Source organism: Anser anser (assembly GCF_964211835.1).
Source record: "Anser anser genome assembly, chromosome: 19".
Classification (NCBI taxonomy): domain Eukaryota; kingdom Metazoa; phylum Chordata; class Aves; order Anseriformes; family Anatidae; genus Anser; species Anser anser.
Window position 1 is genome coordinate 3,737,687 of NC_139740.1, and position 27,262 is coordinate 3,764,948.

Genomic DNA, 27,262 nt, shown 5'->3' on the forward strand with positions numbered 1-27,262 from the left:
TCTGGAAGAGAGAACTGCTGCTGGATTTGCCCAAGTGACTCTAAATAGATGTAATTAAAGCAGAGAACATCCCACATGGAGATGTGCTTGGATGCTCACACCTGGCTGTGGTAATTGCCAGCAGGAGCTAAACCGGTTTAAGTGATGTTTGCAGCAGTTTGATTCTGCTAGTGAGGTGGCAGAACCAGCTGATTAAAAGTAGTTCAAAGTTGTTCCTTGCTAATTTAGGTAAAAAATGCAGCATGGTCTACACTCTAAAAAAAAAAAAAAAAAAAGCCAATTAGAAACATAAAAAATATCCTTTCCTTCCATATTCCATCTCTGTAAGCAGTGTAGAAGTCTCCACGGCCTTTTGCTAGCAGTGGCTAACCCATTCAGGGACCTGATTTCATTTTAAAGGTGTTCTGAGGCTCATGCAGGCTGTCTCCTTCTTTGCTGCTGAGAGACACATGTAGATGTTGGCACAGCTATTCCAGAAACATTTTCAGGTGCAGACAAACTTCACATCTCCATCTCAGAGGAATCAAACCCACAAACTCCATGCTAGCTGGCTTAAGCAGGCACCAGGCAGACATTTAACAGGCTGCTGTCTCTGAAAGGTAGTGCCAGGTGAGCAGTACTGGACCAGCGATGGAGAGCAGAGTTTGAGGAGGGGTTGGGTGCGTTGTGTCACGTGAGTGCCTTCGTGCCAAGGAGGAAGCTCTGTGGCAACTTTTCTGCTGCAGTGAAGAGCAGTGAAACAAGCACAGCTCCAGGCTTCTGAGCTTCAAGGCTCCAGGTGCTTCACCCCATGGGTGGTGGTGGAACTGCTGATGTCTGGTTATGCTTGTCTGCTGAAACCAAAATGTCTCCAAGACCTGAAACCTGCTAGTCTGTTTCATCTCATCCTTGTTGCACCAGAAAGTTCACAGGGATAATGAGGTATTCATAGTGCTACCCCTTATCATTTTACCGATGCTCATGTGATAACTGACATTTTTAATTTTAGCCAAAATAAAACTGCAATCAAACAAGTTTCTCCCTCATGGATGTGCTTAAAATTCAAAAAGGTGTCCTGAGTGGATTTCTAAAGGCCAGAAATGATGAGTAGATAGAAGGAAAACACTAGTCTATTGATTAATAGTGAGTTCTCTCTCTCTTTTCTCTTTCTCTTTCTCTTTCTCTTTCTTTTTCTTTTTTTTCTTTTTCTTTTTCTTTTTCTTTTTCTTTTTCTTTTTCTTTTTCTTTTTCTTTTTCTTTTTCTTTTTCTTTTTCTTTTTCTTTTTCTTTTTCTTTTTCTTTTTCTTTTTCTTTTTCTTTTTCTTTTTCTTTTTCTTTTTCTTTTTCTTTTTCTTTTTCTTTTTCTTTTTCTTTTTCTTTCTTTCTTTTTTTTCTTTTTCTTTCTTTTTCTTTTTCCTTTTCGTTTTCCTTTTCTTTTTCTTTCTTCCTTCTTCTTCTTCTTCTTCTTCTTCTTCTTCTTCTTCTTCTTCTTCTTCTTCAAAATCAGTATTATATTTGTAGGGCTTTACTCATGTTTTTCAAATGCTTGGAAGTGGAATTACTGGAAATTACATTTTCTAGACTTTTTTTTTTCCCCTTCCCCTTCTTTCCCCCTTTGTTAGTCTTTGGAAGATTGACCAGGGTTGGTCTCATCAAACTTCACAAATGTTTGAGTGCTTCATCTTGACTTCTTGACTTGGCTTTAGGACAAGCTGACTTGCCCAAGAGGTTTTGTTTGTTTGTTTGTTTTCGTCTCTTATTTAGAGAGAATGCCCCAAATGAGTGTTCTTCCCCATATGTCTCACCTCAATATGTCTAAGATGAGTGAGACAAACCCATCGCAGTAAGGCAGAGCAGAGCTCCTCTGACACTAATTAGGGAGATGAGTGGTGGAGTTCTGGGAAGAGAGTGTGGAAAAGCCAAGGATGGTTTTTATTCTCATGGCTGTAAGTTAGCATGACTAAAACACGTGCATGTCTGTCTGTAAGCAGGGTCATCAGAGCCATTTTTTTGCTTTTCTCAAAGGTAATTTCTCTGCTTTTCTTTCTTAGCAATTCCAGTGTACTCCCTCTTTGGACTTGTCTCTCCTGTTTCAAATGGTTTTAACAGTTTCAAGCTGCCTAGTCATTTGTGATGATTCTTCAGCCAATACCAAGTGGTTTAATATGCCTGAAAATATCAGCTTCCATTCTGAGTGACCTTTCTCACTTGTCTGGAAGCAGCTTTTCCCTGGGGTGCTGGGTAGGGCAGAATTAACACCGATGCTCTTGCTCAGCTGCATGTTCCCACACCCCATCCACCACTGCTCTTCCCCTGCACAAGACCAGCAGGGTGAAGGTAAAGCTGGCACAGAGCATCCCGTGGAGGGGCCCTGAGAGATCCTCCAGCCTGGCTCCACTGGTAGCACCTCCCCGCTGGGTCTCCAGGTGTCTGTGCCTTGAAGCAACTGTGCTTCCTTGTTGCACAAATCACCTAGATGAGTCTCCTAGACTGGGAAATACTTCATTAAGCTCTAGGCATCAAAAATCAGGCTTGTTATCCAGCAATAGGCTAGGTAAGTTTGCCAGAGCAACTCAGGAGCAAATGAGAGACTGGCACCTTCTAATGTGGATATGACTGTCCTTTACTGGTTATAGAGGTGCCTGGATGAAACAGAGAAAAGATGCCTGATTGCTGCAGGATAAAATAGGGTGAGGTAGGTCTGACCATAGCCTCGCTGAGCTCTGGCTCCTCATCTCTAGCAAGGAGATAGTAAATAAGTCTTTGTTCCTGGAGACGCCTTGATTATTCAGTTCAGATGTTCTTGGGCAGAAACTGTCTTTCACTACTTGCCTCTGCTAACTGTGGGAAAACAAGTGACCTTCAGCTGTCTGGAAAGCCTGAAGAAACCCAGACAATAAGCTGAAACACAGATTTTAAGAGTATCTTATGCATTTTGTTTGACTTAAATAGAAATATCATATTTGCTATTGAATTTTTCAGAACAACACATTTTTTTTAAGCGTGAAAGGCAGTTCACTAGAAACAAATTATTTTAAATATGAAAAATTCAAATGCAATAATTCATTTGCAAAGCCCAGACTATTTTGCTGTTGTTGTTGTTCCCACAGACTTTCTGTTGTCTTTAGCTCCTACATATGCACTAAGAAAATGATGTTGTTGTCATTTTGGAAATGAAAGTCTGGCTTCTTATTTTCCTTTGGCTCTGGAGAAGACCAGATATAAGAACATGATTCAGTTATCCTAGAGGTGTTGAGTCTATGAAAGCCCAGTGGAAGCGTGGAATGCTTAGCACTTTCAGAGCTGAAAGTTTTATTTAGTTACCTAAACATATATTGTGAGGCTGTTGGTTTAGCATTTGTCAGGCTCTTTGCAAGGGGATGGACTGGTCTAGACCTGACAGTGACAGGAAAATAACTGCTCTTTCCCTTGTGTTATGCAGGGATTTCCTTCTAGGGCTGATGTTGCTGAAAAGGTAAAGGCGTGAATGAACCCCACATATCTTCCATAGCCAATAGCTAGAGATGAACTCTCATATTCTTAGGTTCGTGTTGACTGCCAGGTGTATCCTGAATGGGGACAGGGATGTAACTGCCCAGAGGGTCAGGAATGCCTCAGGAGAGGAAGGCTGACTCTGCTCAGCACATTCTTGAAGGCATTTGAGCTTGGTACCTTAACACAAGCCTGTTTTAATCTTTTTATACAAATATCTAGAAAACAGTGCTGGAGGACAATACATATTCCCTTCTTCTGTGACACACTGAGGGGCAGGTTGGACATGGAGGGACCTATCCTTTCTTCAACTGCAAAGCAAAATTTTCCAGACCTCATGGGCCAGACATTTAGCAAGGTAATGACCAGTGCACCGGTGGCATTGCTTGGTTTGAGTGAATTTATATTCAGCGTGAGTCAGGTAAGCATGGTAGGAGTGGGTAGAGAGTAATGTTCAAATCTGATATACATTTCCAGATGTTGGCTGTGAAAGGTGTAGGAGTTTCAGTTAGCACGCATTGGTTGTTTTTTAACGTTTCAGTGAGCTACATCAATATCCTTTACTCAAGGAGCATTCAGTGACTTTCAATCTATGCACAACACGTAACACAAAAGATGAATCACAGGTTGGAAGAGGCCCTGATCATTCCCTTCATCACAACAAGAGCAGTCATTGGTGCAGTTCCTGGTGGGCGCTTCCCTAACTTCCTCCCAATAATTTCAAGAGCTCTTCCAGCCTCTGAACTGGAAGTATTTATTCCAGGTAATCCCAAGCATTGCAAACCAATTGCAAATAAAAGAACATTTTGGGGGCTTTTCAAGGGATATATTTTTATGCAATTTCATCTGAGCAATTAAAATAAGTCATCATCTCAAATTAGCAACATTTTAAAGCAGTAATGTTTCAATGTCATGATTTCAAGAGTTTCCCATTATCAGGTAATATCATCAAAACTGCGCAAGAACATGGACAGCTCATCTCAGGGATGCAGGGAGTGGAAAATGTTTATGGCTGAGAGACAGAGCTCCAAATGTTGTGTTACGGACAGTCCAAGGGCTTCTCAGCTGCTTAATTTTGTGTGTCTCTGTTATCTGGCTGAATTGGGAATGCAAATTTTATACAGACTAAGGAAGTAAGATCTACTCGTCATCCCCACCTACCTTCCATGAAACTATTGCAAGTATAGACACCTAAATTATTTTTCTAAATTAAGCAGTATAAATACCTGGCTGCACCCAAAAATGTACTTGGAAACGTAATAAAAACTTGATGTCTCAGTCTGGATAGAGGGTTTTTCATCACAAAATATCACTTATTTCAAAATCCCACCAAACTGAAGAGAATTCCATGATTTTCTGAAGAGATTTACCATCAGCAACAGTGGTGTGCATTACAGAAAAGTTGTCAGAACAATGCAATATGTAAAACAGCAAGAAAGAACAGATACTAAATGGTGTGAACAGGGCAGAGAGCAACACGCCAAGACATCAGAAATGCATCATTGACTAGTGTACGGTGCGGGTCAGGACCGGCTCCGGACACACACACCATGACACATGGTGGATTTCAGCACTGCTGAAAGGCAGAGGTGCTCCTACTGAAATCAATGTTCCCAGACATTTCAGCAGCTTTTCTTTGGCCTAGGTTTGTCACCTGGTTCCAGCTGCTCATGCGGATGGTGAGCACCGAGGCGAGCTTGGCTGGTGGAGGCAGAGCCAGCCTGGCTCATCTTGGCTCCGCCACAAAGAAAAAGGATTCTCAGATGACTCCACCAGGAGCAGATATGAGGTGGAGGGGTGGGAGGCAGCGCTGTGAGGAGGTCAGTAAGCAAATAACCACGTGTGCTCTCACGGTAATGAAGGGACTCTTTCTCTCTGCTCTTCCTTGATGGGAAGTGACAGTCGGAAGAATCATTACCAGAGTTGCCAACTTGGGCAGTGCAACAACAGAGGGAGGAAGATTGTTGTTTTAAAGTTGTGCCCACCGCGGCTTATGAGCAAATGCGATACAAAGGAAATGAAATGAGCTGGCACCTACTTAGTCTCTTCAGAGAAGAATATTTACTTGGGTTTGTCTTGACGGCAGACTCGTAGGATGGTGGGAGGTGAGAGAGGTTCTGGAAGGACCGGGAGAAGGACAGATCATAAGGTTCAGTGGCAGAAGTAAGGATGTTGTTCATCCGTGGCTTGTCTGCAAAAAAATGAAAAACAAACAACAAAAGAGAGAAAGACACGTCCACAGCATGCACCAAAACAAGATGAGAGGTGAGCCATCCCCACAGATCTGGCTAGGGAGGAGAGCTATATCTGAGCCAGCCTCAGCAACAGGCTCTTGGGCATAATTCAGCTTGGTACCCGCAGATTGGTAAAAAATGGGTCCTGTGGCTTTGTTTCCTTTTCCACAGCAATTATGGAGAGAAGCAAACTGCTGTCTTGAAAGTCCCCAGACAGACAGAGCAGCCCTCCTCCCAGGGGCTGGTGGACGGTGGGTCACGTATCCTGCAGGGCTGCACCACAGTGTGGTGGGACCAACCCCAGCGCATCCTGTACAAGTTCAGACACCATCACCTACCTTCACCCCAGCAAGATATGCGTTCCTCATAGCCACAGAAATGTGTCTGTGGGTTCATTTTAACTGGGGCTGATAATCAAGTTGCTCTCTCATCATGCCAGATTGCTGGCCTGTGCTCTGAACCTGGAAGCTCCTGTACAAAGCCCAGTCCCCAGCCCCAGAGATCTGGTGGGCCCTAGGGATGGCCACGATCCCCTGCACGTGGGAAGCATGAAGCAGAGCTGAGCACATCTAGGTGCAGTCACAAGATGAGGCAAGGCCTGGGGAGGATCCTGAGGTGGGGAAGCAGGGTTGGAGGATGCCCTCCCCTACATTTTTCCGCTATGTTGGTCACTGAGGGAGTCCCCAGCCCATGTCAAAACATCCTCTGTCAGGATGCTAACGCCGAGGGCACTGCCAATAAAGATTAGCACTGAACTACAATGTTAAAAGTGAAGTCCAGGCAATCTGCAGAGTTTGCCTTGTAACTGAAATCACATCCCTTTGCTGCAAGTTGGATGGAAAAAGGTCTTTCATCAGCTCAGCTGAGGGACAGAGGCCTGTTGAAGTAAAGCATTTATAACTCCCAGGTGTTCAAATATTAAAGTAGGCAGAGATAAGAGTATTAAAAATAGCAAGAGCTGCAATTGTTGGGAGCAAAGCTAGAAGAGGCTACAGGGTCATGGAAAGGGGCTCTGTGTGGGCTTGTAGCAGTGATGGGGTTGCACTAGCTGGGTTAAAAGACCAAAGAGGTGGCCACTCCGAGTGTGCTGTGATGATATAAATCAGAGGACAAAATGTTCTGATGCAGCTGAGGAGCAGCAGAATGCCTAAGGCTTGGTTTCACACCTGCCTGCCACTCTTCAAAAGGGTGCTCATGAAGAGCAACGCAACATGTGCTCAGTACTCACTCATGTGCCTGAAGACCCTCTGTCTCCCCTGATCTATGGACTGGTGGGAATTAAAGCACAGCTTCTGCCCCAGATTCAACTGTTTCCCACAATTATTATTATTATTATTATTGTTGTTGTTGTTGTTGCTGTTGTTGTTGCTGTTGTTATTTTTTTTTTCAGGAGTCGTATCATCTCCTCCCCTGCTGCCTGGGTCCTGCCTGGAGCCTTGTTTGAGTTACAGAGCAGGACTATGCTACTGGAATAGTTACTACCTGGTAAAAAGAACTTAACTCCAAGTGAGCATATAGCTAATGTGTCATCTCTCTGAGAGCATTATTTTTCTGCTGATGACTTCAACGCACGTCTCGCAGACTGACTGCAGGATTAGGAAATGCATCATATTCAAGGGAGGGGGAAACGATTAGATATTATCCAGTCAACAGAGACTATATCAGCATGGAAACTATATCCCCACTCCTATTAGTGCTTGTGTGGCAAGGACCCTGGGTAACACCTCTGCAATTTTTACAGCCAGAACCTGTATATAATCTCCATTTTGCATGGAGGTTTGGGCAAGCTGAAATAAGCCCACTCATATATATGGAGCTTGTGTTCAGTGCCAAAGCAGGAGCATTAATTGACTGCTTGCATGAGATGTGTGAAATTAAGTGCCACACATTTATCTGATGGGCTTGTGCAGAATCACTGCATCTTCTTACTGCTTTTTCCATCCAGTCAGTCAGGAACAGACCATTATGATTTTGCCAAATTAGAAGTCACCTTGAAATCCGCTACTTATCATTCAGTAAAATAAGGGATAAACTGAAATGACCAAAGATAACTTCAGATGTCTTTTGTATAATATAGTTTGAGGGAAAGATCAGAGGCCTGAGAAGCTCTGGTAAGGAGAAAATTCTGTGCAATTTAAATTCTGGGACCAGTTCAGCAAAAGTTTCTTAATAGTTCATCGCTCCTGCAATGTATTTGAGTCACAATTTTCTCTGGTCTCTCTTTTTCATTTGTGGTGCTTATTGGCTCCTATGGAAGGTGCAAGACATAGTTAATTAACATGATGTAAATAGGAAGATCTCCCCATTTCCTGCAAGACAGATGAGGTGGCACACTGCTCTGTTCCCCATCATTCCCACTCATTCCAGTTCAGTTCTGTGTTCTGGGCAATGGGAGATGCCCGCTGGAAGATGGACAATGTGCTATGGTTACTGGATTTACCTTTGAAAATCAGTATTAGACCGTGTTTGCCTTACCTCCATTCTGCAGCCACACCCCAGTTTATGTCTGGGCAAATTTGCAAAGCTATTTGCAGAGGAACATGGATGAAATGAAGCTCACCCAGTGCATAGTGCACTACAGAGATGGGAACATCACCCAGCAACCTCATTTCTACTGGTTTCAAGATTCTCTTTTGCTACAGCATTGAAGCAACCACACCTTTTTACAGCCAATGCAACATCTTAAAATTCAGAAAGTGTCTCTCTGATTAATTCAGCAGGAGAGGGCTCAACCCTGCAGAATTTCCTCTTCTGCTGAGCATCAGCAGTTTCACAGTGCTGCTGCCAGAGTGCTGCATTGCTCCAGCCACAGGCAGGGCTGGTGACATGGGACAGCACTGCCAAACACACGAGGCTGCATAACATTGGCACGGTGAGCTCAGGAAGGGAGCAGGCGTCTTTGTGGACAAAGACTTGGCCTTTGCAGCTCTAATCTTTCTTCTTGGCGACCTACCAAGCAAGAACAGTGCATTTCTTCCGCTTCATGGGCCAGAACTGTTGAGCCAGTCCAAACCCTGTTGTACTTCCATGAAAACCAGTGGACTCATGGGCCAGGCTCAGAAAGGCTCCCCTGTACCATTTGGACCAGGGTCTTAGAGGAAGACTCGAGAAGGCGCCACCCTGCAGCAGATGGGAGTGGTGACAGTGCAGAGAGCTCTGCTCCTGAGGAACCAGGAGCACTGCGGCACTGCGGGACTGCCAGAGGAGCACCTCTCCTGCAATGGCCTTTCCAAGGGCTGGCACATCACCTGCATGGATTTTAGGGGGCTGCAGCACTTCCCTCCATGCACTGGGGATGGCAATTGCAGCTGGCCTCTGAGTGGACATTATGGATTCACACTTCTGCTTTATGCATACACCCCATTGCTTTATAATCTATGAAGGAAAGAAAATTGCTGTCATTTGAGGGAGAGACTCATTGTACTTTCATCACTTTGCAAACTCTGTGCAAGCACAGGGCTGAGAAGCAATCTCAAGATTTATAAAGCTTGTGTGGTGGCGACCAGACCTGAAGTCTGTGAAGTGTCTTGCTCTGTCCTTGTTCTTTGAAGGCAGTTTCTTTCAAAGTTTGTTTACATGAGGAACAGAAACTTTCATGTATGAGGACAGGAGCAGATGACAACCAAGACAAAAAAAAAAAAAAAAAAAAAACACCTTGAATTTATGGCAAAGTTTTAAACAAAGCTCAAGTGGCAAAAAGGATGTGCTCCATATTTGCATATGAGTCTGCACATATGTTGTGTGAATTTTGCAAGACATTTCAACAGATGCCTTTTAAAACATTCACCCAGAGAAAGCAAACAATGTCACCTAGGAGAAGCTGATACAACCAAGCCTTCTGCTGCTCAGCTTCAGCTCATCATAGCTTCAGTCCTCTGTCAAAGCACACACTGCTCCCCCAGCATTGCCTTCTGCTCAGCCATTTGAAGGCTCAGACGCAAAGTCTTCTCTGATTCGGATGCAAGCTCTTACAAAGGGACACATTCCTCAAGAAAATATGGTAGTTGCTGATGACATTTGGTAGCCTTCTGTGCCAAGACTTAGCACCGCCTGAGCCGTCCTGGGAATGACACGCTGCTATAGCAGGCACAGAGCTGATGTTCACACACTGGAATTAAAATTTACAACTTGTATCTTCAGCTTTTTTGGAGGGAGCTATCTGTGTTTTCACACTTCTTTTTTTCGTGTTATAAATACTGTTATTAATAGTCTTTTGCATGTCTCACAAAGAATCTCAGAGAGGTTTTTACATTTCCAGCTCAGATCCTCTGTGGTGTAAATCAGCAGCTCTCAGGGAATAGCTATCCTTGTTTATAGGAATTGGAGATGTGGGGTTTAAAATTCAGTTAGTGGAAAATAAAACACCTCTGCATATCAGGATGACTTTTGGATTAGGTCTTTCGGGGCTGAGTACAGAACAGCAATCTGAAGGGTTAAAAAGCAAAGAGGGTGAGCTATACCAGCACACTGCAAGATGCCCTTACATGTTACGATGTATGCACATGATTTAATAATATACCTGAATTATATCACCCAGGGACTATTGACATGATGCTTCAGAGCACACTGTGCTTAACAGGGCATAGCATCGTTACACACCACAACACAGGGTGACAGGAATAATGTTGCCAACTAAAATGAAAGAGAAAACTTCAGAAAGTACGATTGCACTTAGCAATCACCGCAAAAGACACTTTCATTTCTCCCTTGGTTGTCTTTTTACAGGGATGCAGAAAACAACTCATGGCTCTGGCATGAGAGCAGCCAGCACATAGAAGGGTGCACAGCTGGGACCAGGACTCATTCCTGCCAAATTTGAGACTGCAGTTGGAAAACATCAGCCTGTTAACTCCTTCCACCTCTGCAAGTGCCTCCTGCTCAAAGCTTGCACCTGCAGGGAGGGGAAGCAGACCCAAAGAGGCAAATGCATCAGGTGTGATCCTGGCAGCAGTCTAGAAAAGTCAGTAAGTTGGTATTAGCTCCAGCCACTGAGAGACACAAATCATCCACTCTGGGTGGCTTAGCTGGGGTTCTCTCCTTTCAGCTCTTTGGGACTAAGGCGAGGAACAAGCCCCCAGTGGGCTGGGGGTGATGCAGGGAGCACCACAACCTTCTGGCTGTGCCACAGGGAGCTCCACACCGACAGCACTCCTAGCAATGCAAATAGCAAAGAGCCACTGGGTTCAGCAATTCTGCATGCTCTGATTTTTATGATGCTGTTGTTTTACCTCCAGAACTTTTTTATTAATTAATTTATTTATTTTCCACCAGTCTCACGTCCACTTAGGATAAAGACACTGTTTTGCCTCAATTATAGTTCAGGGTCTTCTGCTTCTGTAAGAAGAGCCTGAGGCCAGTGTCAGAGCTATCCAGTTCATGTGGCCCTTTGTTTCCCAGTGGTATTGTCATAGAGAGAAGCTCCTCAGGGTCCTCCCACAGGTGAGAATGGAGACCCAGGGGCACATCTGGTTGGGCCATGGGCCACATCAGGGGCGTCTGAACAGCATCCATCTGCATGTTGAGGCCTCCATGCTCCGCAGAGGGGCTGCACACAGAGCTGGGACCCTGTTTCAGTCCCTCCATAACAAGACCATGAAAACAATGATTCCTTTGTCTGAACACACAAAATATTTTGTCTAAAAAGCAAAGACCAGTTGCTTCAATGCTGAAGTCTGTAAAGGAAGCTGCCATTGAAACCCTCTGTCTGTGCTCTGTCCCAAGGTTGTTCTCTGTCCTCTGTTGACTAAAGGAAGGTCAGCACATGTTATCACTTGTCGCGTGACTCAAGTGCAACCACAACCCAAGCAAAACAAATACACCCCTTGTGCTGAGGCTGGCTCTGCATTGAAGGACATTACCAGCAAATTTCCAGGTCGAGTCAGGTGAATGGTGATCCTGATTCACCAAACACTTGGCTCCAGTCTGCCTCATGAGAGTGTAACTGGAACTGTACTGCAACACACCAATCTCTGTGTACTTTGCTTTGCAAAGTTTGTGCAATAGGTGGCTGAATCACTGATTGCCACTGATATCTCCATCATTAAAGCCCTGCTGCTTTGCAGAAAGTGCAGTGAACATAATGTGTGTACTTGTTCTGTAGGTTATATACTGAAGATCTGATTATCTTTAATTTTCTCACATATATTTCTACTGGGGATAAATCTAATTTAAACAGTCCTTAATTGTTATGATTTTGTAAACAGTGTCTTAAACACAATAGACTCTCAACAAATTGCTGGAGGAGATGTGACAGTATAGGGAACCATTTTCATATCCTCTGGGATTGTCCCAAATCAAAGTTTCTGGTCTGATGTTAGAAAACTGATGCAAGAATTATTATAGCAATATATCCCCCAAAGTCCTGTTACTGTGTGGGAAGGAAGATGTCCTGAATGTTTGAAATGAAGAAAAGGGAAAAAAAGGGGAAAAAAAAGGGGAAAAAAAGGGAAAAAAAGGGAAAAAGGAAAAAAGGAAAAAAAGGAAAAAAAGGAAGGAAGGAAGGAAGGAAGGAAGGAAGGAAGGAAGGAAGGAAGGAAGGAAGGAAGGAAGGAAGGAAGGAAGGGTTATAAATGAGAGGCACACATACATGCATGTGTGCATAGGAGTTTGTTTAAAGTTCACATGGGTACTGCTATAGAATTGAATTCACCTCTGTCAGAGTAAACCCAGACATTATCTGTGGAAAAGCACTTGACCAAATTAAAAACTCAAAGTGAAGCCATTTGTTGCTTACGGTTTTTGGTTTTACCAGGTATTTTTTTGAGATGATTATCAAATGAACTGACATAAAAATTATGATGTGAACTTCCTACTAACTATATTATTTAGCAATTTCCTTGTTATTTATATAGACATAAAAATGTTTATACAAGGTTTTTGGTGGTTTAGTGTAATTAAATATGCACTGAATATAATGAGATTAAACTTAAGTAGCAGTAAAAAATAAATAAGATTTACAGAAACTGAACCCAGGCAGTCAATATATATTTATGATAGCTAATGCTACACTGCTTCAGTTCTGTACACCTATCTTCTATTTTTTCATATTTTAAGTTTTTTATAAGGGAATATTTTGTATGTGCTTATTTTGTATAAAGACTAAGTAGATAAACACGACAAATTAACGTATCAAAAGGTGTACCTGCATTTCATATGCAAAATTTAGCTGCACACAGAAACGAGTACTTGAGCACTCACATTCACCTTTTGTATACAAAATGTCTACTACTCCAAAAGCAGGTGTGGAATTCTCTATTTGGAGCTAAAATATGCAGCTGATGTCTAGAGCTGAAGTTTAGAGCTAAGGGAACCAACGTTAAACTTCTGATTTCAGTGGAACTGAGGCCTGAAGGTTACTGAAAGCAGAATTTAGACTGAGGTTGCTAAAAGCCCATAGAAATTTCTGTAATGGGACGTTCAGTGCCCCAGGAATGAATTAGGTACATGAACAGACCCACACCAGAAAGAAAGTCAACAGCCTTCTTTCAGAGGTGAGATGCTGAAAGTCACACTGGGGAGCTCAGAGCCCTCAGCAACAGCAGAAATGAAATCCTGGTGTGGCAGACCACGATCTGACAGACCCACTTGCCTCTGGTTATTCATCATGGTCTTCACTGGAAAGTGTCTTCCCCATGCCACGTTCTGCAGGACAGCACAAACGTGTCACCTCTCTGCAAACATTTTTTGCTGGCCAGGCAGCAGGAAAAGGGAGACTTTCCTCTCACCCTGCATTGGCTGTGCTGCAAACAGCACTAGGTTAATCAAATGATAGCAGCCTGACAGAACAGATTATACACGATCCCCTCATTAATTAGTGGTTATTCCTTCCTGCATCAGAAGAATTTGGTATAATCACATCATGATCTCATGGCTGCACGACCCACTGCAATGGGCATACCCTTGCATTGAGAAGCTGTGTGCCGCAACCCCAAGCCAGGTTAAAACTGAGACCCTTGGCGACTGAGACCTCTGGGAACCTGATGTTGAATGTGAACAGCTCACATAACTCATGCCAAATTTGCCTTTTTTTTTCTTCTTTCCTTTTTTTTTTTTTTTCCTTGGTCCTTGTGAGCATGGATTTACTTTATTTCAGTTTGTTTATTTGCAGGAAAAAACTGCCGCAGTAATACAAGGGAGTGTTTGCATATGGTGCTGATAAGCTTTGCGCGCATTCAGAGAGGTCTTGTCACAGTGACATCTGCATGCAGCAAGACATGGGCCACCAGGAAGTATCAGTCCATGGAAACTGGATTTTGCAATCCTCTGTCTCAGCTGAACAAACACTGAGTTGCAGACAGAGGTACAGAAAGGTGTTTCCAAAACACTGTTTGGTGGAACAGCTGCTCCACTGCAACAGGACATCTGGATCATTCCTCCCTGCTTAGGTCCTGTTATGATTCCCAATACCATCGGGGAAGCCAATGGTCTGGTGCCATTTGCTTTACACCCACAAAAGGCTAGCTGGTACAGTGTGGGGAAAGGAGAGCTCAGGGGGCTTGGCTTTCATCCCTCCTAGACGAGAAGGTCCCTTGCAGAGCCCTGGGCCCCACGTCTATCACATGTGGAGAGCCTCCTCTGATTATTGCTGAGGTTATATGACTTTGGAGAGGCATTGTAATGGGAATAATGGGAGAAAGTAAGGAACCACGAAGTTGCTGGGATGGTGGGGATGGGATCACCAACCCAGAGGATCTGAGTTTTCATCCTGATAGGTATTCCAGTTTGCAACAACTCACTCTCCCCATCATATATACCAGGCTAAGTGCATCCCCCAGACACGGGGCGGGGGGGATTTTCTGGCTGCTCAGGCTGAAGTGATATTCTGTGTTAACAATGTTGTTTGTTTGGAGGCATGTCACCTACATCTGCTGCCTTGCTTGCTTGCTGCTGGTATCATGAGAACATTTCTCTGCTTGTTTTACTTCAGTTGAGAATGAACTTGGGCCACTTGTGATGCAGGACGTGTCTTGAGCCTGACACTGGCTTCTTTCCCTTCTTCTGCTCCTTGCAGAAGGTGTCACAGTGTGGTGGGTATGAGAGGTTGAGGGACAGAGCTCACGAACGCAGTGCTGAGAAAGACAAATCATGTCCACCTACAAATCTGCATAATCACACAGAAAATATATGCCACGTCCTACCCTGGAAGAGAATTAAATTAAATCTTTGGCTTTGCCAGAATTTACTCAGAATTTCAGCAATAAATTATGAATACTGAATTCTCCCTTTTGATCGTTTATCTGAAAGGTCCAAATAGCTCTTTAAAGACACCAAGCAACGGCTCAATCAACAGCACACACCTGTATCATAAATGAAAGTGTCCATGACCATATGGATAACTTAGGAACCAAACATGACTCTGAATCATACAGTTATTTGTAGTCAGATCATTCAAATTGCTTTGTATGACCCAACTGTTTAAAACCATAGAACCATTGAATGGCGTGGGTTGGAAGGGACCTTAAAGATCACACAGATCCAACCCTCTGACATGGGCAGGGATGCCACCCACTAGATCAGGTTGCCAAGGGTCTTGTCCAACCTGGCCTTGAACACTTCCAGGAATGGGGCATCCACAGCCTCTCTGGGCAACCCGTTCCAGTGCCTCATCACTGTCTGAGTGAAGAATTTCTTCCTAACCTCTAATCTCCCCTTGTTTCGTTTAAAACTATCAATTTTTAAGGCACACTAGTGGAGGGAAACACACACACACACACACACACACACACAAGAACACGAAAGTTTCTAATCCAAGATCATGCACACTTCTGCTTTGGTTTTGTCTCTCAAGTAGATAAAAAAGAAAAGCATCTGTCAGGCTCAGAGGGAAGTTTAACTGTTCTAGCACATTGTTACTCTGAATTATTGAATGCAGTAGGGATCTGGTGGGGGAGCTATGTTAAAACCTCTGCACACAGACCACAGACACAGGTAAACTGGGCTTATCTGTGTCTTTTGGGGCATATCTGGTATCCCAGGCCATTGTGGATGTGAAGCATCCACAGAAGGGTGGTAGCATACAGAAAGAAGACAATACAATTCCAATCCTATTACTTTTCTCATGAAAGTAGTAAATATTAAAAGAAAAAAAAAAGAAAAAGAAAAAAGAGAGAGAAAAAAATATTTTAAAAGGTAGTTTGAGAGAGTTTGAGGCCTTCAAATCATGTTCAATAAATATTTCTACGTTACTGCAAGATCTAAAGATGATGTTTCCGCTGTGTTCTTTGGCAGATGGGAAGAAAAAAAAACTAGTCTTACAACTGAAAGTAACATGCAGACTGAACAGCAGCAAGACCCACCCAGTAGGAAGGGGAAACACCAAAGCTTTGAGGAGACTTTTTTACAACAAAGTGTGGAAGTTCCTATTCAAGCACACACAACTTTCACAATAAATCAGTTCCCTAATATTTGTCAGGATGAAGTTAGAGAGTTAAAAACAAATGCCAGAACACAAAGAGTAACAAATACAGCAATTCAGAGCTGCAGGTAGAGAGAACCAATACATATTAGGATGAGATCTACTCATCATTTACTTGTTCCTCAGCAGAGAGGAGGTTCCAGCTGTGAGTGCTGGAGGAATATCTCACATTCACAGGGTGAAGGGTGCAGGGAAAAACAAGGAGGAGACCCAGACAAGGCAGCAGGTGAACAGGGAAGAAAGCACAGAGGGCTGGGGTGCACTCAGAAGTTGCACTGATTACACAGTGGCAGGGAGAACCAGCAACTGGTTTGGGTTTGGATGGAGCCAGGAAGAGGCAGGTGGTTTGACTGGGTGGTCTGTGATTGCTGTGATGCTGGGAGGGACATGCTGCCCACACCTGACTGCTAATCTTGAGCCAAGGCAATTGTCCTGGTTTCAGTTAGGACAGAGTTAATTTTCCCTCATAGTAGCTGGTAGGGTGCTATGTTTTGGATTAGGATGAGAAGAGCGCTGATAACATGCTGATGTTTTAATTGTTGCAGAGCAGTGTTTACACCAGGCCAAGGACTTTTCGGCTTCTCGCTCTGTCCTGCCAGCGAGCAGGCTGGGGGTGCAGCAGGAGCTGGGAGGGGACAGACCCAGGACAGCTGACCCCAACTGGCCAAAGGGGTATTCCATACCATCTGACGTCATGCTAAACAATATATAGGGGTGGCTGGCCGGGGTGGGGGGCCGGCTGCTCGGGGATAGGCTGGGCATTGGTCAGCGGGTGGTGAGCAATTGCATTGTGCATCACTTGTTTTCTTACACATTATTATTATTATTGTTATTGTTATTATTATTTCCCTGTCTTAATAAACTGTCTTTATCTCAACTCACAGGCTTCACTTTCCCGTTTCTCTCCCCCATCCCAGAGAGGGAGGGGGGAGGGTGAGTGAACGGCTGTGTGGTGTTTAGCTGCCAGCTGGGTTAAACCACAACAGCAATCAAAGCAAGGAGGGAGCTAAGGTAGAGCTAACCCAAATTCTGGCCACATATCATGATACCAAAATCATGCCAGCTTAAGAGCCCTTACCCCGTATTCACTGTCCTTCTAACGTATCTTAAAAAAAATGCACAAGCAGCACTATGAGTTGAGGGGCTTGGCTGACAAGACGGACTTTTCTTTGGTTATCATTTTTACTGTTTTGGATGGTTAAATCTCACACAACTTTGCTGATGTGATAGTGAGAAAGGAACAACCAGACAGGGGGAACCACAAGGTTGATAGGTAAAGCTATAAAAGATTGGGCCATATTTAATTGTGTGCACTAATGTAAAATATGGTCCTATGTTTAATGTTAATGGAATCCATCATTCATGCATCATTGCCATAGGAACCATTCCATTAACATGAAACATACTTTAATACCAGTAAATGTTACTGGCTGGCAGAGGAAAGTTACAACAAGTGTAATTTTGCTCTTTGTTTTCTCTTACCATGTGTAGGTGTCTGGGTGGCACTGTTTAGTATCAGGTGATTATAATTTTGTTCTTGGTCATCTGAAATTCACAGAAAAAAAAAAAAAGATCCCTTTAAGAAACAGCTTAGCAAACCCACTGATCTACAGATGATAATTACAGCTCACAGTATTCACAGGAAATCTCAGCATGATTAAAGAAAGAAGAAAATGCTTAAGAAAGCAGAAGTTTATGTTATGTAGTTCACTTAAAATTCCAGATGCAAGAAGAACATGATAATGGCAAACTGTTCCCCTTCTGCTGAGCCTGCAAATTAGAGTTGTCTGTAAAGGTAAGAAGCATGCCCAGCCAGGAACAAACCAACACCAGTGGTGCCTTCCTGGGAGCTGCTGGAACCTCACAGCCCCAGCTCCACTCCTCCTTCTCCATCCCACATGGAGCTTTCCAGGACATTATCCCCAGCTACGCAGGTAACAGACCCTCCCACTGAGACCACAACCTTACACAACAGCGATGTCACATTGAGTCTAGGGAAGGATCAAGTCAGTAGCTTCATAAATGCAGGAGGAAGAGTTCAACAGCTACACCTGGGCTGCAGCTCTCTCTCTCCTGAGAGCTGAGACTACCACAAGACCTGGTGGATTCATATTAAATGCACCATGCCGAAAAGTAGGAGTGGAGCGGTCAAAGGCAGATTGACTGCTACCTTTGTGATTAGTAACTGTCCTCTGGGTTGGAAAATTTTCTTCTCTCTGTCTCACTGTAACAAAAAACATTAGACAAGTGACTGCTGATAGACTTCTGTCTTTAGTTTCCAGAAAAACATTCAATAAGGAATTACCTGTCTTTGTCCAGTACTTCTTTGTTTGGTATGGGGATTGTATTAAAGTAGGGGGAGAAGATTTCAAGGATTTTACATCTCATGCCTAATGTCTAATTTGCTATTCTTAAGAACCTCTCATGGATATTTCTCTTTGTCCCTAGGAGACCTGTTTCATAATAACTTTCTTACTGCTTTTTTAGACTACCTTTTTTTACTGCTTCTTCCTGTTTACCAGGAACATGGAGAAAATCCCTGTTCTTTCTGCAATAGTTTTTTATGGCAAAGTTGCTATTTTGTGTTCCCTTAACTTTATTCTTCAAGCTAAATGACATCATTTCCTGCATACTTCCCTATAAAACTTGTTTTGCCTTTGTTTCCATCCTAGTGTCCTGCACGCTTTACGATTAAACTAGATCCTTCTCCAGCCTGGTACCCAGTCTGGGACATGTTTGCGGGAGGAGACCTTACTAGTACAAAGTGGAGTGTGTGGATTTTTCCAAGTGCTCTACTCTTGTTCACACAAACTTGCACAATATTTTCCTTTTCCATAATGATGCAAAATTCCTGGTTCATATCAAGTTTATGATTTATTATGCTTTTCCTGCTTTTCAAAAGAACTGCAACTTGTCCATTTGTTCAACATATACAAAGTTTTTTAGTATTCTTGTTTCAGTCCAATGCATAGCATTTTTCTCCATTTAATCAATTTATTTTCAGTCTATTTCTCAAATTTTTTAAAGAGTATTTTAAATTCCAATCCCGTCTTCTAATAGACTTATGGTCATCCAAGCTTCATATCATCTGTAAATTTAATAAGCAAACTCCTTTTCCACCAGTAACAAAAAGACTGAATGCGGAAATACATCAGTTCATCTTTCTACTGATATTTACTCACTTTTTATGGTTAGTCAGCCATTATGGCATCTACCCTATCGAGGTTCATTAGCACCATGTTTCTCAAATTAGTCTCATTACTTTCCCACAAACTACTGAAAACCTAGCTAAAGTCTTGGTCCCTCATACAAGCTATTTCTCCCTGGATAAAAAAGCACAGTAAAAACAATAATAATTAAAAGAACAGCTTGACATGGTTTGTTTGCTACTTTATCTCACTGGAAATTCATCTCCTTGCACAACATGCTGAATGTCTGTGTGCAGCCAGGATTAAAACCAGAGGTTATTTTTTTTTTATTTTTTTTTGATGTCAACAGACTAGGCACCTTAACTTACTTAGCATCTCCATCTAGAAAACAGATACTTATCAAATACACAGCCAATGAAGGTTAGAAAGCTTATTAGCCTGGCTACCAGTATGTTATGAGCAAACCTTGAAAGGAGGTCAGGTTCCCACAGGCATCTAAAGTGCCCTTCAGTAAGTGGCCGACAGGTCTCCTAAGATAGAATTTTCCTTTGGATCTTCCATTGTTGGTTAGTTTTAGCAAGCAAAAATCCTGCAGTCATTACCTGTGATTTTGCTTCTGTTCCTCCATACTCATTTCACTTTAATGTGAAAACAGGATCAGAAGATGAACGGTATAAATTTAACTCTTTGATATTTCTGGAATCCCTCTCAGTCTGGAGGGACTTTCAGAGGTTTGGGATCAGCTAGGACACTTGTCATCCAGTTTCCAGCAAGTATGGCACAGAATTCTGCTCACTAATCCCTACATTATGTTTTAACATTTTCTGGCGTTCAAACAGACATTTTTGGTAATACAATTTTAAAAGACTTTACATGATGGTAAGTCTGACATGACTTAAAAGAAATAACTGCAGTATTTTTAGACTTTGCTACCAAAAAACATTATATACTTAAGTTCTCAATCACCTGTCTTCAACTCCTATTAGATCTTTTATACTTTTTGGCCAGAGTAAGAAAACAATTTATTATTAGAAAACTCCTCCAAAAGTAGATATTTCTAGATCATGAGACTTGCCAATCAGCAACTTGATTATTCTCTTAGATAGTCTAAATATTTTGTGCTTCTGAAAAGTTTTAGAGATAAGGTCTGGGCCAGACTTCAGTTATATTCAGTTCACGACACTGTCAGGCACAAATGTGTTCTGGATATTGCCATTTGAGTGGTGTTTAGTCAATACAGCCAGCAGCTGGGTTGCTGAGACTGCCAGATACAGAACTGTAGAGCAGTCTCCTCTATGCAGAATTTGTAGGGTTTTTGGTTGCAAAGGCAGCCATTCTGCTCAGCGTGCATCAGGGGTGTCTGTGCCCTGAGAGCAACTGCTTCTCTCTTACAGCTGTTTTTCTATTCCTGAGTTCACAGAATCACAGAACTGCTGAGACTGGAGACACCTCTGGAGATCATCTGGTCCAACCGCCTAATCAAAACAGGGTCAGCTAGAGCAGCATTGGCCAGCATTTGGATTTTGAATATCTCCACTGGTGGAAAGTACTTCCAGCGTTCCACCACCATCATAGTAAGAAAGTTTTTTTTCTTAAATTTAATTGGAATTTTCCGTATTCCAGTTTGTGACCATTGCCTCTTGTCCTATCAGTGGGCACCAGTGAAAGAACTTGGCTGTTTTCTTTATTTGTCCCATCAGGTATCAATACACATTGATTAGATCCTCCCCAAGACTTCTTTTCTCCTGACTAAACAGTCTGAGCTCTCTCTGTCTCTTCCCATACAGCAGATGCTCCAATTTCTTAAACATCTTTGTGGTCCTACTCTGGAGCCTCTCTAGAATCTCTCTCTCCCCCCTGTGCTGGGGACCCCAACACTGGACCCAGCACTCCAGATGTGTCTCGCCAGTGCTGAGCAGAGGGGCAGGATCACCCACCTCGACTTGCTGTCAGTGCTTCTCCTAACGCCACCCAGGATGCTGGTGGCCTTCTTTGCCACAAGAGTGCATCATGGGATCATGTTCAACTTGTTATTCATTATGTATTTTATCAGTTATTTCATCCACCATTTATTACTTTATTTATAAATTATTAAATCTATTTTTGAAAGGTGCAAACCAGGTAATGAGTAATGAGCCTATTGTATTTTATGATGACCTATCCTTGACATTTTCACCTGGTAACTTCACTGAGCATGAAAATTTCTACACAGCCATTTCTGTCCTTAAAAAGTGAGGTATTTCCCCAGGAGGTCTCCATACTTCCATGTGCTTTGTATAGCAGCCTGTGGTACCTATGCTAGTTCTTCTGGGTTTCAGCCAGGCGTAGGCTGCAGTTATGCAGCGTAGTTAAGGACAGCAAGGACTTCCAGCGTGGCTATGGCAAAGCTATTTTTCAAATCAAATTGCTAAAAACATCCAAAGATACAAACTGTTTGTCCTATTCTCTACTAATGCTGCTCACACTAAAGGAGTTGACAGATAAAAGGCTACACAGAGATGATGGAGACATGCATGTGAAATGTGAGCATTTAAAACAGTAACTGGCAAAACTTTAGCACATTAACTGTTCCAGAAGGGAAACAACAGTTTTCTCTCTCCTCGAGACACAGAGTACTCCAAAGCAGTGACTTGCTCTGGCAACCTCACTGCTGGGGCAAGATATGTCTTCACTGGGGACAGTATGACTATATCAGCATGAGTAGGAGCCATGGTCTTGTGACTCAGCTTTCCATTTCACCCTAATTCCCTTCCCTTCCCTTCCCTTCCCTTCCCTTCCCTTCCCTTCCCTTCCCTTCCCTTCCCTTCCCTTCCCTTCCCTTCCCTTCCCTTCCCTTCCCTTCCCTTCCCTTCCCTTCCCTTCCCTTCCCTTCCCTTCCCTTCCCTTCCCTTCCCTTCATCTTTTCTCTGAAAAATCTCACATGCTCTTAGGTTACCGTTTAAGAAATGGCATCCAAAATAGTCATATCCTGAATTATTGGCATTTTCATGTGGCTGAGCTAATCAGGCATCTGAATGCAGTACTGGTCTTCATTTACAGTTTCTGTAGCCTATTGTAAACACTTTCTAAGCAATAAATTGCTTTAAAATGATGGCTGAGCCTTCCTACACCTCTTCAGGTTTAACAAGATAATGCTGTTAATTGTGAAGTGCCAGTTAGGCAGAAGCATATCTATTGTAGAGACAAGGATCTGAGTTCAAAGCTATTTACTAGGAAACTCCATCAGGGAAATAAAGGATTCATAGTGCTCTGAATTGCCAGACCACAATGCAAAGTTTCTGAACACAGCTGGAGGAGTGATCAGATACAATAACCAGCAGAAAGAAAGAGGCATTCTACAGTGGGAAAGAAAACCTGTGGTCCCAGAGCCTTGGGAATCCAGGAGAAGCCCCATGGACAGACGGGGCTGTAAGGGCTTCACGTTTCTTTGCAAAGGAAATGGGCTCATGCAGTTAGGACAGAGCAAAATGCTGCATCCCACAAGACTGTGTCTGTGGTCTACACGTGAATCCTATAACTGCTGCTCTGGGAACTAGAAGCCATGTGGGGATGGGGCTGTGGTGGGGGCGTTAATGACAGGGAGAATGAGAAGGGAAGATGGAGCAGGAGGGATGGGATGCTGGGTCTGCATGAGGGATGGTGCAGGAGAAATGTGGCACAGGTCAAGAGAAGGCTGTGTCCCTCCGGGGTGAGGAAAAGACCAAGTCTTTAGGAGGGAGAAAGAGAAGCCTGCAGGTGCCAGGGGACGAGGGCCTGTCTAGGCGGCCTGGCTGCCTTGCTCAGGTGGCCCTTCTGCTGCAGGTACCAGCCTGTCCGAGCCCTCCAGAAGGCTTAACGCTACCATGTAGGACCCAGTCGTAAGCACCTGCATTAACTTAGACAACCATGGGACCAGCCCCAAAGCAGCCTGCCCTGACATCTCCTGCCTTGTCATGTCCCTGCAGGAGGTCCTTTGCATCCGCCCCAGGGAAGTGGCCCCACCGACAACACAACATGCACGGCATGTCCAGCCCCCAGCTGTGCTGCCCACCTCACACGCCTGCCACCACTAGTGCCAGCACTGCTGGGGACAGGCCCCAGCACCCAAATTCTGCCCGTGGCAGTGACATCTTGGACGCTGAAAAGGGGACAGCTTCTTCCGAGGCAGGCCGTCATTCAGTGCTGAGGGCATCAGATAATCTTGTGCACTGTCACCAAGCTCTCGTCTCTTCTCCTCCTCCCTTCCTCCTGTTTCTCTAGGTCTCCCCGTGGAGGTGACACTGACGTGGGCTGGCAGCCCCCCGTGGCCAGGCCAGGTGTCTCCTGCAGGAAGGGGGTTTCTGCTGAGCTTGGAGTCAGGCCTCAGAGAGGTGTGGGTATGGGCACGTGAGAGGGGTTCAGGTTTTCCCCAGACTTCCCCAAGATCCTTTCCTCAGTGTCCCCAGCCAGCATCTCCAGATGGAGAGGAGAGATCTCTCAATTAATAATCTCCCAGATTTTGCTGAGAGGGCATTGCATTTTTTAAAAGACTTAGTCTGGTGTCAGCTGTGGCATCCAATGATTGATTTTAAGAAACGTAAATGTCTTCTTTACTGTGGATGATAAAACACAAAGCCATAATTTTTCCACTGAATATGCAGAATGCTTTATGGTCACCAAAACAACAACAAAAGTAGCTGAGCGACTTTAGCGGTGGGACAATATGAACTCCCTCAGATATCTCTGGGCAATGGGCATTGTAAGTGCCCAGAGCAGATCAGGATCAGACTCCTGGGGACCTGAGAGCATCTCTAATGGGCATGTGAAATCAGAGCACCCTGGGTCAGCTCCAGGGGTGGGATGGACTGAACAGCCCCTCACACCCTTCTTCTCAGAGGTGGGTCTTCATCTGCGGAGGTACCGATCTCAGCATTGAGAGGATCTCTTCTTCCTGTGGTCAGGGTTGACAGCTCTAATTTGCAGCATAAATTGCAAAGTCAATTGTCTGCCTCAGGGTGTAAAACTCTGAGTAACTGGTGAAGAAAACTTTAAATATACCCCAAAGAATTCCCATTGCACTTCTTATCCAGGAGATGCTCTTAAACAATTCTTTTTGTGTAAGGACCTTTGTGTAAGTAACCTTTCCTTTGCTACTTTGTTTTACTCTACTCTAGGGTATATTTTTTTCAGTCTCAGGGATTTTATATGTGTTTATTGTTAATAAAAACTTGATTTATTGTGATCTCCAATGGAAAAAATAGCAAGTGTCAGAATACGGAAAGAAATTGCTGTATTTTCTGGTCTGTCTTCCCTAATAAAGTCCCTTATAAAAACAGCAAAAGAAGGATATTTTTAATATATGCCAGCTATATAACAGATATATGATAGCTCTGAAAGTCATGCAATAATTTGTGTTAGTTTTGCAGTAGTTATTAAAGCAGTGGGAACTGCTCTGAAATCTATATTTGACAGGACCAAAGAAACGGACTCAACAGAAGCCATTGCCCTATGAAATACACTTTCTTGCCTTCTGCCCCTCTGGTCTTTTCAGCAGCCTCAGCATTTGCCTACCTTCAACCTTACTCTCCAGCTGAGATATTCAGCAAAAGACATAACAAGCAGTTTATTTTTCTGATGACAAGATAACTGTTTGCCATCTGCATTAATGAAATGAAAAACCCCTTCAAGAGCTAATCTTCCAGAGTACTTAAATGCAGCAAAAGACTACAGGCTTTATGAACTGAAAGAGATGGAGACCCCCCAAGGCAATGAAGAAAGCAGACCAGGAAGTGATGATGAGAATGTAAATACCTGTGGCACAAAGCTACCAGTTTATCATCTGCCTGTCCCCACTGGGCATTTTTTTTTCCACAATTTGTGGTCCAGGGGGTACCTCCTGAATGTCCTTCAACTGCTGCCATGTTGGTCAGGCAAAGCCAAGCAGCGTGCCTGGATGAGGAGAGAAGACAGTGACCCTTCTCTACAGGAAGCCTTCTCCGATCAGTTCAGATCAGACAGGGTGGTGGCAGAGGGCATCTCCCAGCACTGGGGACTGTCCCAGGGAGCTGGGAGAGGCTGAGCCCTTGGTCTCCTCCCAGGGGAGACCTGCCCAGCCAGGACTCTGTGGTGCCTTACCAGGGTGACGAGCATACAGATGCTAAGCCTAATACTCATTAAAACCCAGCTGTCTTTCATGTACATTAGCCAATAACTAATTACTTTATACTTTTATGCTACGGATATCCAGCTTGCAGAGTGTTTCTGCACCTGGCGAACGATACCCAAACTGACACCCAAAAAAGGGACTGTAGCAATGGACACAAGAGTCAAAAACAAAAATTAAGGTACTAGTGAACTCAGAACATCAGTCATTAAAGGGACTGGAGATACCAGATTAAAGGCTGTCCACAAACCTTTAATTTGATATTCATTAAGTCAGGTTTTTGTTCCACCATTCCAGCCTATTTTTCAACTGTAATCCTATGACTCATTCATTGAACAGGATGCTCAGGGAATAAGGCAGCTATTCAAGAGTTATTTTAATCCTCATTAAGTGGTGAATGGCCCTGTTCTTTAGTATCCCACGCCATCCAAATACTGCACTGATTATGGAACTGTTATTTTCCATAAAGGCTTCCCTCTAGTTCTCATCTAAGTCTCACAAATGGTTTCTACACTCTCATTGCAGGTAGGGTGGGCTCTGTTAGCCCCAGATTTAAGCTGAGCAAGAGAGCAATTGTACCTGCATCTGCAAGATTTTATTACTTTGAGGAACCCCCATGGAACAGACAGGTCAAATTTTGTAGATCATACTGGGGATTTTTATTAGGATTTTGCAAGCATAACTAAGATGCTAATTAATCATACCACTTTTGTGGGGAAGGTAAGGCAGGTGCAACCATTTCTGGTTTACACGTGGGGAAAATAAAGAATGCAGGTGAAAGCACTTCCTGAGGCCATGCAGCAGCACAGGGAGGATGGAGAAGCTGAAAATGCTCCCCCAACCCCAGCCCTGTCCTAGGCTGGTTACTCTCCTCCCCGAGCCCTGTCATCACGGTGGTGAGAGCACATCCCGCTAGTTATGGCTGTGGAAGCTTGATGGAGTTCAGCACCTCTGAAAATCTTTTTGCAGGTGTTGGAAACTTCAGCAACGAGAAACCAAAGTGACGTTCAAAGGCTCTGATTAACTGAATGGCTCAGCTTCCTCCAGGCTGCTCCCAGGAGGCAGGCCCACATTGGCAGAGCCTCCCCAGCATCCTCCGACAGAAGGTCACCTCCTGCCTGCCCCCTCAGCAGCATCTCCGAGAGCACCAGGAGCCCTTGCTGCCAGCCCGGCTCTGTGGTTAGCTCACATAGCAAGGTTAGGCAGCAGGTGAGTGTTTCTCACTCCTCAGGCTGCTTCAGACTTGCCAGCAGGATTTGTGCAGTGGTTTGGCTGCAGCCTCCCCACTGGTGGCAAGAGAGAAGCCACCCAAGTGCTTAGCCTGCCCAGTTGTCAGGTGGTGCCTGCTTCTCACATCTTGGTGCTCCTGCTCCACTATATGGTAGAGACTAATGCCTAGAGCTACCCTGCCCAAACAGAGCTCAAGGCAGATATTTCTTCTGGAAAAAAAAAAAATCCATTGTGTGTGCAAAGACTGTATGAGCTAAGATTTCACAGGAAACTTCAACTCGGTCATTAGCTACTTTTTGACCTCTTGTTTTTGCAATGGAAGTTGAAGTCTTTTGAAATTGAAATTACTTTTATGTGGACGCATGAAGAGTCTAGTCTAACGAGTGAAGGAAAGAAATGGCAGAACCCAGGTCAACCCAGATGAAGTACTGACTGTAACAGAGCAAGTTACTGATGGGAAGCTAAGATTCTACTGTTGGGCTGCTTACAGTTTCTTATCAGCAGGTTTTTTATGTAAGTGTGTATGTATTGCTACAGGGACATAATGTGAGAGTGCATACGCTTTTTACATATACCTGTATACACCACCTGTGATGGGTTTTGCCGCATGCTCAGTGCGCAGCCCAGACTGGAAGACTCAAAC

At 43.8% G+C, this 27,262-nt stretch overlaps 1 protein-coding gene across 4 annotated transcripts in view; it reads right to left on the reverse strand.

Annotated features, from left to right (window-relative positions):
• SHISA6 (shisa family member 6) overlaps positions 1-27,262 on the reverse strand; it is a 252,827-nt gene that overhangs the window by 7,486 nt on the left and 218,079 nt on the right. The window contains exons 4-5 of one of the 4 annotated variants that reach the window (XM_083804849.1): positions 17,602-17,664; positions 5,537-5,662 (exon numbers count right to left, since the gene is read on the reverse strand). In XM_083804849.1, the coding sequence (XP_083660975.1) occupies positions 5,537-5,662; positions 17,602-17,664 (189 nt within the window). Of the gene's footprint in view, positions 1-5,509; positions 5,663-17,601; positions 17,665-27,262 lie in introns of all 4 variants that reach the window. The other 3 variants (XM_083804848.1, XM_083804851.1, XM_083804850.1) reach the window with 3 other exon arrangements.